Genomic DNA, 14287 nt, shown 5'->3' with positions numbered 1-14287 from the left:
GTGTGTGTGTCCCGCACAGAGATGGAGAGAGGCGCACGTATACACCGGAACGGTCAGGACGCTTCCTCTTCCCCGTGCCATCCGACATATCCCCCATCGAGTGCATCAGTGTCGCCCCTCCTGGCTCGACCTTTCATCAGCCATGTTGCCCATGGCCGCAGCACCCTTCTCCATCACCGTCCTCCATCGCTGCAGGCATGGCACAGTGCACGACCTCCCACTCGTTGAAGGTAACCGGTGATGATGCAGCCGACGTTACCTGCGACATCGCTGCTCCCGCGTTGAATGCCTCGCACAACCACCTCACCACTTGAATCGTGTTGAGGTCCTCGCCGTCGCAGTACGGGTTCGTCATTGGGAACTCGCCATAGTACGCAGCGAAGTTGTGCTGAACCGTTGCAACGATCTGCTGATAGTGGCGACACGGGTACGCCTTCATCAGCGAGTAGCAGTGCGCCTCCCAGTAGGTCACCGGAGGCAGCACCGCCTGCCACCGCTGGCCGCTCGCCTCGTACATCGCCGCCATCTCGGCGTTCGTACTCATCAAGGTAGAGTACCGAACAGAGTCGAAGGCGCACTTCTCCAAGACGCGCGCCGCCACGTTCATGCTGCGGGTGCATTGCGCAAGGAAGAGCTCCTCGTCGTACCCGAGGGAGATACGAAATCGGTTGCGCAGGCGCCAGTCCGGCTCTTGGTTGACGTCCGCGCCGGTCTCCAGTGCATAGGGAAGGTCCCTCTTCGCGGCGCCGAGGGCGAGCTGGATCACGCTGCGATCACGGAAGATGACGTCGACACGGCGGGTGTGGGGCACTACGTCGCAAATCCCTAGCAGCCCCTGCAGTCTGCGCGCGAACTCGCCAACGCCAGCCTTGGCGGCTGCATCGTCACTGATGTCTCCGCCACTATTTCGCACCCCTGCGCGCACGAGCTCCTCTGGATCCGTGCGAGCGTCGTTCACGAGCATGTCGCACTGGAAAGCGTGCCGCGCCTTCACGAACGCCGCCAGCTGCGCATCGGGGCCGAGAAGCTTACGAACGGCGTCGTGGACGACGAGATAATGGTTGCGTGGGATGTGCCACATGACTTCACATGCAGCGTGGCGAGCTATATGTATGTCTGTGTGCGTGCGCGTACGCGGCCGCGTACGCGCACGGTAAGAGAGGTAGAGAGAGACGCGTGTGCAGAGCGGAAGCCTTTCAGCAGCAGTAGCACCGCAGCAGCGTGGGCAAGCAGGAAAAAGATTAGAGGCGGCACGCTGTCCCCCCCCACATCTGGCATTGCTGTCACACCAACACACGCACGCACGCACGCACACAAGCAGTGAGCGACCCGACAAAGCCCCGCTACGTCGCCCGGACCCGTCTCGCTTTGCGCTGCCTTCGCTCCACAACGGAGCGCAGCAACACGGACTCGAGAGGGAAGAGGTGTCACTGCACCGTGTGTGTGTGTGTGTGTGCGTGTGGGTTCGCAGGTCTGCGTACCACCGACACGTCGCGAGAAGCCTCTCCTCCCCCTCCTCGCGCATCTCCTCTTGCAGGGCTGCTCGTACAGCATCCGTTCAGCGACACGTATTCTCCTTATTCTATGAGCTCTGAGGAGAAGCAAGCAAATCCAAGAACACAGCGTTTTGTGTGTGTGTGTGTGTACTTGACGACTTGTATCGCGCGCGTGTGTGTTGCATGCATGTGCATACACAGGTCTACAGCGCCGGAGGCCCTCCCCCTCCTCCTCCTCCGCCTCCGCCTCGCCCCACCCTGTCTGTCGTCACCCGTGACCCCATCCACGCAGCCCCCACTGTGCCCTGTGGCATACGCACGCCCGTACAGAGAGAGGCTGCGTCATGAGAGGAGGTGTGGCAGGAGGCGCACAGGCACGCTATCACTCACCGACGCGGCCGGCGATGCCGCAGGCGAGCAGGTCGTTCAAGTCCACGACGCTCCGCAGCACCACGTTGTGTTCATTCGCGAGGAACAGAATGGAAAAGAAGAAAAAGGCGGGCGACAGCGTGTTGGTGGACGACACGGCTGAGATGTGTGGCAGGACGGAGCGGACAACGTCGCTGAACCGCGTGGGTGGCGCCCCCGCCGACGTCGCAGCAGCAGCAGCAGCGGCGGCCGACTCTGCGGCAAGGAACGGGTCTGCTACGGTGTCCTCATTGCAGTGCGCAGACTGCGCATCTTTGCCAACGTCCGCCGTGCGTACACGCTTTCGAAGCGCGTTGAGCGCCGTCTGTGCGTGCGCCTTCACCATGGCCACCTTGCGGTTTTCCCGCAAGGAAGCAACGTCATCCTCGTCTTCCTCCGCTATCTGCAATACCCCCGCTGCGGCGCCGGTGCGCAGCGTCGCGAGGTCCACGGCCTTTTCCTGCTGGTTCGCCGCCAGGGGCCCCTGCAGCGCCTCCCACATGAGCTGCCGGAGCTTCACCACGTCCACCTGGTTCGGTAGGGTCGCCTCGGGTGGGCTCAGCACCTTCAGCAGTTCAAGAGGGTCGGCAAGAAGGGAATCAGTGCTGGTCCCGCTGCTGCGCGTCGAGGAGCCGCCAGAGGCCGTCGCGGATGTTGCCGCAGCCGCAGCCAGCTCCATCTCCGCGATGAGGCGCGCATCTGCAGAGCTGCGGAAGCCGCCCTGCACGTAGCGGCTCTCCTCGTCGTCGCTATGGTTGTCGTCGGGGCCGTAGAGCTCGGCGTAGTCAGCATAGTCGCCGCCGGCCTCGCCGCCATCTTGAGCTTCTACCTCCGCCCCGCCAGGGAAGAACTCGACTGGCATGTTGTCGCCGCCGTACCGGGCACCGACACCGCCGTAGTTATCCTTGTCCAGAGCGTCGGCACTGAAGTAGTCACCGGTGCGTGTTGCGAGACCAATGTGGCCGCTGCAGTCACCAGTGATGCCGCTGTTGCTGCCCCCCACCATCACGGATGACGACGACGGCCCTTCGTTGTTGCGCGCGCCGGCGGTGCTGTCGACGAGGTGACCCGTCGCGGACTTGCGCAGAAGGTTCCAGTGAGTCAGAGAGGTGCTGAAGGGCTGGAAGTAGTCCTGCGTGTGCACCGGGAACGGCATGTACGACGGGATCGTCTTGCCTCGAATCGGCGCCTCAGGCAGCAGCAGCCCCGCCTGCTCCGCCTTGCTGCGCTGCACAGCGCTCTGCGTGTAGCCCAGCACCTCCTGCGCGGCATTCCTCGCGAAGAGGAGCTGCTTGCCGAGCGGAGTGATATTGCGCGCGACGGTGGTCGCCTGACGCAGAGCACTGTCGTCGAGGAGCAACTTCGACTCCGTCGCGAACGTGGATGTCGCGGAGGCGACGCCGCTGGCGCCAGCCCCCCGGCCACAGCTAGGCGACTGTGGCAACTGGAACACCACGGTGCGCTCCTTGCGCCCGCGCTTTGTCGCCGGCTGCAGCTGAGCTCCGACTGGGCTGCTGAGGTTGCTGCTTCGTTCACCCCCGCTCCTGTTTCGGGCGGTGTCGTCGCCGCCAGTGCCTTTCTGCGACTGTGCGAAGCGGTGCTCGCGGTGCAGCCGAGAAAGCGCCGAGAACCCTTGCACGCCAGCCAGCGGGTTCGCAGAGACCTCACTCAGCGGGCACCAAAACGTCGGGTCTTCTGCCTCAAGAGCCAGCTGGGTGTGACCGTGGAAGAGAGTGTCCATCAGCTCCATCTCCGCAGCGCCCGACACGAGACGGCGGGCCTCGGCGCCGCGGTCGGCACCTTCACTGTCAGTGCGGGCACTGATGTCTGCCTTGTTGTAGTACCTGCTATCGTCGTCGTCGTCGCCGGCGCCGCCCCAATCATCGAAGTCGGCGTCATCGCCATCGACACCGTCGTCGTTGTCGTTGCCGCGAGTGGCAAACTCGCCCTCAGCCCCCTGCTCCTGCTGACTGCCGTAGGCACGCATTGCTGCCTCATCGCCACCGGCGGTGGCCGCCGTCCTGTCACTGTGAGACGTGATTCGACTTCGACTCTCTCTGTTCGACTCAGCAGTGGCGCTGCTGCCGCTGTGGCCCTCACGTGCGTCGGACTTGAGCGACACGCGGGCGAGGTCACTCAAATCCTGCTTCGGGGGCGAGGCGCGCGGGAGGAGCAGCAGTGGGTCGATGGCGCTTGCTTGACTGCCACGCGCGTCGCCGACAGAACTGACTCTGCCGGTGCTGTCACGCGCCTGCGGGAAGGACTCGGAGCCGCGGGTGCTCCTCAGGTGGCCAGTAAGCGGCACAGCTGTGGTCACACCGTGGTACGGGGGTAAATCGGTGACGGTCTCGTACACGGCGGTGTCGAGCTCAACGGAGGTGTGCTGCGACACGCGCGAGGGCGTGACCGTCCCCGCCTGAGTTTCCTGGCCTTCTGCACCACTGCTCCCCGACGGCGATGGCGCGTTGGTGCCCGAAATGCGGCGGCTGCCCTGCCGACTGCAACCGTCCACGGCATCGGAAATAGGCATGACGGAGTAGTCAACGTCTAAGATGATGTTGCCGGCCCGGCCCATCGGCGCATTGTTCATGAGAAGACCCTGCGCATTGCCTTGATCGAACTTCGAGGTGATCGCTCGGAACTGCGCGTTGACGTGGGTCTGCGTGAGCGCCGTGCGGCTCTTGCTGTCTAAGTTGATCTCCGTCGCCCCCATTGCCAGGGTGCGTGCGGCAGCGGCAGACGCGGCCGCCACGCTACGCGAGCGGCTCTTCGCGCCCTGCTGCTCGTCCCCCTCCTCCCCGTCTTCACCTTCCCCGTCGTCTCGGTCGCCGGTCGGCGGTTTGCCTGACGCGTCATCCTTGCGTAGCAGGCGCTGCACCATCTGGTTGCTCCGCTGATACGTGCTGTCCACGCGGCTCGTCCACACCTTCGAGCAGCCCTCCACAACCGTCGCCGCCTTAGCGAAGCCAGCGTAGTCGTCCGTCGACGCGTTGTCCAGCGTCGTCTCGATGGTGTGCGTGATGCCCTCCAGGAGGTCGCTCGCCTCCTTGCTGGCCCACGCGTTGCGGCTGGTGATCTTGCCCTCAATGGCCTGGTTCAGCGCGACGTCAAGGTCCTGCACGGTGTGAAAGCGCGGGCGCTGGCGCGGCAGTCGGGCCTGACCAGGATACAGCTGCTGCTGCTGCTGCGTCAGCTGAGTGGGCTGAGGAGAGCCATCGACGGCAACGGCCGTGGCTGTGTCCTCGTCGAACAGGACGGACGGCCCGGCGGCGATGGCGCCGTGTAGCGTGTCGCCGCCACCGTCGCCACCGCCGCGGCGCAGAAAACCAGCCCGCGGCGTCGGCGTGGCGTTGCTCGAGTCGACCTGGGGCGTGGTACTGGCGGCCCCGCCGCGGCTGTGGCGTGGCCGCGGCTCTGGCGTGTGCATCTCCGTCCTTTGAGAAGGGGAGAGGGACGCACCCGTACCTCCCGCGCCAGAAAACCGTCGGCGAAGTAACAACGCGCAGGACAGACGCCCACGTGCCGATGCCCTCACGTGACGCGAATGCCGCAGCCCCGAGCAGGCCGACACGCAAAGAAGGCAAGCGAAACCGCCCGTCCGTCCTCCCGCGAGAAGTCTTGATGCGCGCGACGCCCGTGCTGGTGGGATGGCACCCGAGAAGCTAACCGCACGATGTGAGAGTCGTGTTAACACACCGATGAAAGGGACGCACCGAGCAGAGCCGAAGAGGGGTAAGGTGGGGGGAGTTGTTGTCGACGTCCTCGCCGCCCCACCGTCTATCTATGCTAACGAGTGGAGAAATACTCGCAGTATCAGACCAACGAAATCCGTGTCCAAGTCTCCCGCCGTGTATGGATGCACTTGCGTGGGAGCAGTGGTCGTCGATTTGGCTACGACCGCACTCTGCAGGGACACAGGCACACACACACACACCCGCTCGCACAAGCGAGACAGACAGAGCAGTGGTGCGCGACGAGAGGCGAGGGAGGGAAAAGTGAGGAGAACAAGTGGAGGCGCTGTCGGTGTGCGTGGCGGGAGCAGCAAGCAGCGGACCGTGCTTTCCTGGTATGCCGCTGCACGTGTGACAGAGAGGTGGTGGTGCACGCACAGAACGAGAGAAGGCGGCGGCGGCGGAGAGACGGAGAGAGCACCCATGCACACGCCGCTGTGTGCATGCGTGTATGCGCACAACCTCCTCACCACTTTGCGCCATCCCCGCATTGGCCTCCCCATCCGTCACTGCACGGCCGCGCCAGGGGAGTGCGAGAGGGTTGCAGTATCCGCCACATCGCGGTTTAAAGATGCGTAACGCGAACGACAGAGAGAGAGAGATGCCCCGTGAGCAGCCCGCTCACACCATGACGCAAGCGAAGGCAAGAAGAAGAAACTTCGATGTTTTGGAGGAGGAGGACGACGACGAGGCCGGCGAGGAAAAGCGCTGTGGCGTGTGTGTCGACGCATGTAGGCACGGGATGCACGATCGTAAGCTGTGACCGCTGCTGCCGCTGCCGTGGTAGTGGCGGACTCCTTGACAGCACACATGCACACAGACACACGGCAGAAGCAGAGCCAGACATGCATGAGCAGGATCGGCCACGACCCATCCCTCACCCCCTCACCCTCCCCCCCTCCTCAGACCCCGACTACCTTGCTACCTTCACAGCGTTTTGGGGAACTGCATCTGGTACAACTTGTGCTGCAGATCGCAGCTCTTCGAGAAGGCGAGGGTCACGCCGGCGACGCGGCTGGACCGGACGAGCAAGCGCGTCACGTTACCAACATCGACAGAGTCGACGTAGCAGCGGCATGGCCGCTTTGTGCTGTCGATGACCTCGAACTCCACCTGGTCTTCCTGATCGAGATGCGCCGGTCGCCACTGCGCGGGCGACACAACGTTGCTTCCGACAATTTGGATGAGCGGTGCACCCACCGGCACAGGGGAGGCGCCCAGAGCCTGGCTGTAGGCTGTGCTGCCGGCGGCCGTGGAGACAAGCACGCCATCACCACGCAGCCGCCGAATACGCTCCTGCCCGTTGACGAGAATTCGGATCAGCGCCGTCTGCCCGCTCGACCGCTCCACCCAGGCATCGTTGAACGCCAGCTCCGACAGCAACATCCGCTCACCCGTGTCACCCTCCTTCTCAGCCTGGCAGTAGAGCATTGTCGTGAAGTGCAGCTTCAGCGGCGAGGAGAAGAGCTCCTCCAAGGTAGAGCGGTCGTTCAGCAAGTAGCCGACGTGGCCGGCGTTGACACCGTAGAAAGGGATGAAGCGTCGCCAGTTCTTGCGGATGCAGTGCATCATGTACCCATCCCCGCCGATAGGCGCAATGAGGTCCGGCTCCTCGCCGTCCTGACACTGGAAGATGCGCAGCTTCTCGTACTGCTCCCGTGCAAGGAGGTTGTTGCGGTCGTAGTGGAGCTCCAGACGAGGGATGAGACCAGGAAAGGAGAGAGTGGCCGTGTCGCGTGGGGCGACGACGCGGCGGATGCCAATACAGCCGCCGGCGCTGTTGCCCATGCCGCCGCCGACGCCACTGCTAGTACCACAGACTCCGACCGCCGCCGAGTCGCGGAACCCGCCATCGGAGCCACCCATCTGTCCCGCCACCCCGGCGCTGCCGCCCAGTCCGGAGGCGCCCCCACCGCCACCGCTGCCGCTGCGGGCGCCGTTGCCGTAGTCGCTGCCCACGCCGACGCTGCCGTAGAGAGAGGCGGCTGTTGCCTTACGGGGGTCGCGGTAGAGGCCATGCCCCTCAACGTACCGCTGCACGCAATCCGTCAAGATGAAAGAGGGGTGGATCTCCTGCTCCCACAGCGCCTGCCGCACATCCGCCCCGGTGCTCCGCGTGATGGGGTGAACCTCCACCATTGGCGCGTCCAACCACGCGCTGACGTCCATACAACCGCCGCCGCCCCCGCTGCTGCCGCCATTGCGGTCAGCGCTTTCGTAGTTGTGGCTGCGGCCGCTGTTTTGGTCGGACGTCATCGCAGCCGCGGAGGACTGCGGCTCTGCCCCAGGCTTCAGCATCGGATGCGACGGCGAAAAGACGTTGGATGAGTCGGTGGCGAGTGTGTCGCCCCCCACGCCGGCCTCTGTGGCCGTCGTCGCAGCGCTTACGGGGGCATAGGCGCGCGGCGGGTAGAGCTCGTCGATCAGCTGGCGCACGGTGCGGTTGCGACGTCGCACCGGGTAGTGCTCTTCGTGACGAGTATCCTCCGCACTGAAAGGGCTGGCAGCGCCGTGGGCAGCGAGACGAGTCGTGATGCCGGCGTGCGTCTTCGATACCCAGTCGTCCGATCCTGACCTCGACTTCGCCGCTGCTGCCCCGTCAGAGGATTCCCCGCCGCCAGCAGCAGCGGCAGCGCCCGTGGTGACCCCACCCGCGGTAGTCATGGAAACAGCGGTGGCGGCGGCGCTGGCCGGTCCTAGCATGCGCTTCAGCTCCGCACGCACCTCCTCGATCTCACGCGTCAAAAACCGCTTGCGGGTGTCCTCGTCGGCGGCCTCGCGACTCTCCGGCGAGGTGGGCACGGCGGGCGCAGTGCCTGCTCTCGTGGTTTTAGACGCCGTGCCAGCCGGCGACTTGGCCATAGAGAGCTGCCTCCTCGCCGCGTTCGTTTTCGAGTCGGCGCGAGGGGCCCCGGTGCCGGCTCCCACGTCCGCCGGAGTGTCCTCCAAAAGCGCAAAGCCGTCGTCAGACACCACCGTGTCCATTTTCTGCGGCCCCTCATCACTCTCGCCGGAACGGTCGCCCGTCCCAACGCCGTCACCGGCTTCGTGGGCCTCGGCAGCGGCGGTAGAGGCGTCTCTGACGCAGTGGCCCTGATGCTTCCCCCGCGCGCGGTCCGCCGTCGTCACCCCTTCCTCCTCCATCCACTCCGGCAGAGCCGCAGATGATGCAGTGCCGCCGCCGAGCCAGCTGCTGCTAGTGGAGCTCCAGTATGAGCGGCTCACCTCGACCTCGTCATCGCCGCGGCCCCCAGGCGTGTTCCACCAGCGACCCTTGGCGCAGTTCACGTAGCTCACCCCCGGCTCCCCATGCACCGACGAGGACTCCCGCCACGAGAGTCCCATTTTCAGGCCTGTTGCGCAGCCTCCAGCGGTGGAGGTGGAGGCCGTAGAGGCCGTCCGCGTCGTGGTGTCGGCGCCGCGCAGCAGCGGCGAGCGGGACAGCACCTTCGCGTACTCCGGCTGTAGCGACTTCTTGGCCACCTCGGTGCCGCTTTCCGGCACGTCTTCGTCGAGCTTACGCCGCGACGACGGCACGTTGGGGACGTCGTCGAAGTAGTCCGACTCACGATCCACCAGCGAGGCACTCTCGTAGCGCCTCTCCGGATCGCCGCCGTCTGCGGCCGCCGTCATGGGCGTCGTGTTGCGTCGGCGGTACTTGGATGCAGCTTTCATAAAACGCTCTGCGCGCCGGTAGTAGCCCGCCTCCTCCGGGCTGCGCACGTACTGGCCAATCGGCGAGTGATACTGTCGTGAGGTGAGCCGCGACACGCTGCCCACCGGCCGCTGTCGCTCCAGCGCCTTGGGTGGGTAGCTCTGCGTCTGCAGAAGCAGCATCGGCACCGTCGACTTGAAGTCGGCGAAGTGGCTCCAGTTGAGCACCTCGTACGCGTCATGCAGCCAGTGGACCAGCACGCTGTTGGGGTAGCGGCAGATGAGCTCGTATACGATGGGCATCGACTCGTCTGGGTGCTCCAGCGCGGTGAAATCGACGTGAACGCGGGCCAAGCCGCGCGCCGCAAGTACCGCCAGCGCCGCGAGGTGCGTTGATTGACGCAGGCTGACAGGGTATCGGGTGTTAGGGATAAGGATGATGTAGTCAAAGGGCGCCAGCTGACTGTCCTCGCGCAGGCTCGTCGCGAACGCCTCCATGTACCAGTACGGCGATGAGGTCCCGCAGGAGATGGGGTCAAAGTCGTTGACGCCGGAGATGCCGGAGGACGACGCGGGCTCGGTCTGTGTCCCCGGTGACGGGGACAAGGGCGTACTCATGGTCCCCTCCGTGGTGCGATCGAATATGTTCAGCCCCCGCCCAGTGATCCCGGAGTGAATTGCCCTCGCATGAGGAGGAGCCGCGGCGGCGGATAAGAGCTCAGGCGAGACAGAAGGTGGCTGCTGAGGGAGGGAGGAGGACAACGACGACGACGACGCGGCCGCCGCCGCCGCCGACTTGGAGGCGGTGGAGATGCCCGACGATGGTGACGCGAATTTTGATGCCGTAAAGGAGGGCATCGACGGCCCAGCGGCGACATCTGGCGCGCCGAGCAGCAGCCGGAACAGCTCGCGATGCTGCTTCGTTGGCGGGTCCAAATGCAGCGGGAACAGTGCGACACGTGCAAGCGACGGCACGTGATACGGGTCACCGCTGGTGCACAGAGCCACCTGCATGCGGCGCATTCGTGCGTCTAACTCAGCCGGCGACTTTCGATGCGGGAGAGGAGTGGGGGAGATGAGCGGCGGTGACGGTAACGTGCCGGTGGGGCTTCCGCGCAAAATTTCGCGTAAACCAAGACACAAAGAAAAGGGCAAGCACGCACAGAGAGGGGAGAGGCGAGGCGAGAAGCGGCGGGTTTGGTCGTGGTGGGGCACACCCCTTCGCTAGCCTGAAAAGGGGGTACGTACAAGACCTGCCTCGTGAGCTGTGCCCACCTCCTCCCATACACGAGCAGACACACACACCGTGGCACCCTACAAGAGTAACAGCAGCACCAACGATGACACACAGCGGCGGTGATTACTATGGCTGCGACGATACGTAGCAGCAGCCTACAGGAAGGGAAAGAGAGGAGAGGGGTTGGCTAAGAAATACCTACACACGCACGCACAACGGCAGAGAGAGGAGGAGAGGGGGGAGGGGAGCTGCTCGGATTGCTGCGCAAGGCATGCATGTATACATGTATGCATACACGTGTGTATGTGTGTGTCAGAGACAGAGTCGTTAGGCACAACGGATGATGCCTAAAGGAAAGACAAGGGGGGAGTGCTCCGAAGCGTCACGCCAACACACGAGTGTGAACGGCAAGACAACCGAGTTGGGGTTCGCAACCCACCCGCACACACACACACAGGGAGGGAGGGAGGGAGGGAGAAAGAGATGTGCACACACCCGCACGCACGTCCTACAGTAGGTGGTCGTGGTAGTACCGGCGAAGAAGATAGACAGACGGCAAAAGAGGCGTGAGCACACAGGGCTACGGGAGAAGGAATACACGGTATGTGCAAGGCAGCTGTATGCGTGCGTGGGGGGAGGGGGGTGCGTGCGTGCGTGTGAAAGGGTGAGAGAGGGAGCGGAGAGCGGAGGAGATAGATATGTGTGCCCCAGTCTGTCTCCCTGTCTGTCAGTGTGCTGCAGAAAACGATTCGAATGCAAGTGGCGCAGTAAATCGAATCCATTGAAAAGCCACCATCACCACCCTGCCTGCACGCGTCACGGTTGCGGTTGTGGCAAGGAAAAGACGACGAGGCATGACACAGGTTGAACAGGCTCCTCGTAGACCTGGGCGCGCGTTTGGCAGTGCGCTATCGCCGTTTCTCTGACCTCTCCTCCTCCCACCTCGCGTGGCCTCCACTCGTACCCTCCACCGTCGTCGTATGTGGAGAAGAGCTGCGGCAACTGCCGACGTGCCGGCGCACCGGAGATGGCCTGCCCGGCACGCCGAAAGAGGTTGGGGGTGCGCGGAAGAGAAGCGAGCAAGACGGTCAAGCGTATCCTCGTGCGGAAGCTGCCTCTCCTCTGTTTCACGCAGCGGCGCCCAAAACGTGTTCCGCTGACGAGCCTCCGTCTTGTCCATTACTTTGTTCTAGCGGAAGAGAGATCCGCAGATGTACAAGGCAGTGATGGTGCGCTCCCTCCCTCTCTCCCCCCTCGGTGTGTGTGCGTGCGTGGTCGCCATCCTTCACCGACGCACGCACACACACACGCACACTTGCTTCTTGTCTTCTCTTACTCGCTCGCTCCGCCAACAGTACTTCCCCCGGAGCACTATAACAGCCGCACCAGTCCCTCGCCTACAGCTCTGCGTGACAGACTCGCTCCACGACACACGCACCAGGAGACGCAGAACAGGGCGAGCCAGTGCACGATCAAGCGTACGAGGGCGACGGGAACGACGGGCTTTGGCCGAATAAAGCAACCCCATCACGCGAGATCGGCCAGAGAGAGAGAGAGAGGCGCGTGTCGGACGGCGGGAGGGCCTGGAGGCACGTGGAGAGCGAGTATGCATGTATGTAAGGGGGGAGGGAGGGGGAGGCATCAGAAAGAGATAACGACACACAAAGGAAAGAAAATTGCAGAGCAGAACAACCGTAAGAGAGAGAGGTGCGGTGGTATATAGACGCACGTGTGCAACACACACGGAGAGCGAAAGCGAGCGAGCGTGGGTGTGAGGTGGGGTGGATGGGGGGGGGGGGGGTAGGGAGCAGACATCCACAAACACGCCCGTATGCGAGCGCGTGAATTGGCAACGTCGTGATGTGCACAGCTGTGCGCTTCACGTACACGAAAAAGGAGCACTACATCGAGCAGGAGAAAGAGGAGACACACACACAAAAAAAAAAAAACCGTACGCACCCCTGCACACACCCTCCAGCCCAGTTCTCCCCCCCCCTCCACCTCACCTTCTCGCGCGCGCTCTCGCCTCCGTCGTGTGCTGATGAAGGCCTCACTCGATCTCGATGGGCTCGAGGCGTATGCTTGCACGCCTGTGCAGCTGCGCGATCCAGAAGCCCTGCGGGTCGCCGTCGCGCATGAAGGCAGACTTCCCGGCCCCGTCCCACCCTCCACCAGCTTCCTGCACAACGGCGTACGACTTCTCAAAGCACAGGCCGCTGGCAGGTCGGTCGCGTGGCTGTATTGCCTTCTGCAGCCGCTTCGGGAGCTCCTCTGTGCCCGTCATGTCGACTTGGAGGTTTTGGCCGCCGGGAGCTTCCTCGACGCTCGGCAACACGTTTTGGACGCCCTCCACCGGAATGCGATGCTCACGCGTCGTATGGAAGTTCACCACCGGCACGTGATGGCTGCGCAGGGGGTGGTGAGGCCTCTGCCGCGTCGCCGTGTAGCTTTTCACTCCGCACGGCGCCTTCTCACAGCAACCATGGAGGTAGCAGCAGGGGACGAAGGTCTTGCGCGCACGTGTGGCGGTGGCGCCGTCAGCTCCCAATTTCGCTCCCCCGCCTCCGTTTCCCGTCCCGTCCTTGCCCTCCGCCACAGCGCTGTGGCGCACTGGTGACGAGCTGGGCACAAAGCGGAACATCAGACGGCTCGGATAGGTCAGACTGCCCTCTTCGCGGCGTCGCTGCACCTCCTCTGGCGGCGGAGGCACCGCTATCGGGGCCGTGTGGATCGTATCCAACACACTGAGTGCCAACCCACCGCGATTGCCACCCTCCTTGCGCGCGTCCACGGTCGTGTCGCAGTCCACCGGCACCCATGGGTGGCGCACCAGCTCTTCCTCAGAGACGTGGTAAGGCTTCACCCGGGCGATGCCCGCGGTCCGGTTGGAGACGGGTGCGAGTGCCGCTTGCGGCATCGGCGACTGCGGCGCACGCACGAGCGCGCCGGTGTCGTCCACCGTGGCACTGCTGGCGGTGGTGGTCGCCGTGAAAGTGGAGGCTGTCCGCTGCGCCAGTGTCTCCCCTGCCCCCTTGTTCTCGTAGTTGGCGACGACAACGCCACTCGCGCCTTTGGTAGTTTTGTGCCCAACGGCCTTCGATCTGGAGGCAGCGGGGCGGGGCACTGCGCGCCCGGGCGGTTCCGAGGAGTGCCCGTACCCCGATGATGTTGTCAGCACATCTGAGAACGCATTCGTGGATGACGAGTCGACAGCTGAGGTGGAGCTGGCTGTCGTGGCTGCGGTGGTCGTCGCCCCGGACCGAGAGGAGGTCAACACGGAGGACACGGATCGGTAGGAACCGGATCCTGCGTAGTAAGAGTTGCTGTCACTGCCGCTCCTGTTACCGCGATCACTCGGCTCGCTGAAGGTGCCGGACGACGAGGATGACACACTCGAGTAGCGGCGACGCGCAGGCATGGTGAGCCGCAGCCTATAAGTTTTTTTTTGTTTATAGACAGCCAGCGTACTCTTCAGCGTGTGTGTGTATGTGTGCTCTGCTTTTTTTTCTTGTTCGCGCAGTGGGCGAGACCCAGAGGGCCCTCCTCCTCCTCCACCACCCCGCGAAATGACACGATGTGCGCCTGCCGCTGTGGCGATCGCCTCCACTGCCCGCAGCCCGTGCAGACGCACAAGCGAGGAGCGGTGACAGAGGCGGAGGAGCGGCCACACACCCAACACACACACACACGAGCACGCACCAGAGTACCTTCTGTTGTTGTTTGTTGCCACAAAAGAGGTGTGTTGCAGCAGGTCCAGTCAG

General features: G+C 64.0%; 4 protein-coding genes across 4 annotated transcripts; all 4 read right to left on the bottom strand.

Moving 5' to 3' along the window:
• Positions 1 to 136: 136 nt before the first annotated feature.
• Positions 137 to 1081, bottom strand: LMXM_06_0480 (conserved hypothetical protein; the record flags this gene model as incomplete). Its single annotated transcript, XM_003872012.1, has 1 exon — positions 137 to 1081. One exon carries the CDS (start codon positions 1079 to 1081, stop codon positions 137 to 139), a length of 945 nt encoding a protein of 314 aa, XP_003872061.1.
• Positions 1082 to 1878: 797 nt separating this feature from the next.
• On the bottom strand, positions 1879 to 5331 carry LMXM_06_0470 (conserved hypothetical protein; the record flags this gene model as incomplete). Its single annotated transcript, XM_003872011.1, has 1 exon — positions 1879 to 5331. The coding sequence occupies one exon, from the start codon at positions 5329 to 5331 to the stop codon at positions 1879 to 1881; it is 3453 nt and encodes a 1150-aa protein (XP_003872060.1).
• A 1231-nt stretch (positions 5332 to 6562) lies between these two features.
• LMXM_06_0460 (ATP-NAD kinase-like protein) lies at positions 6563 to 10312 on the bottom strand (the record flags this gene model as incomplete). The annotated part of the gene is made up of 1 exon (XM_003872010.1): positions 6563 to 10312. The coding sequence occupies one exon, from the start codon at positions 10310 to 10312 to the stop codon at positions 6563 to 6565; it is 3750 nt and encodes a 1249-aa protein (XP_003872059.1).
• Positions 10313 to 12576: 2264 nt separating this feature from the next.
• On the bottom strand, positions 12577 to 13944 carry LMXM_06_0450 (hypothetical protein, unknown function; the record flags this gene model as incomplete). The annotated part of the gene is made up of 1 exon (XM_003872009.1): positions 12577 to 13944. One exon carries the CDS (start codon positions 13942 to 13944, stop codon positions 12577 to 12579), a length of 1368 nt encoding a protein of 455 aa, XP_003872058.1.
• Between the last annotated feature and the right edge of the window lie 343 nt (positions 13945 to 14287).

Source organism: Leishmania mexicana, chromosome 6, assembly GCF_000234665.1.
Source record: "Leishmania mexicana MHOM/GT/2001/U1103 complete genome, chromosome 6".
Taxonomy (NCBI): domain Eukaryota; phylum Euglenozoa; class Kinetoplastea; order Trypanosomatida; family Trypanosomatidae; genus Leishmania; species Leishmania mexicana.
This window is presented reverse-complemented; position numbering and strand designations above follow the sequence as displayed.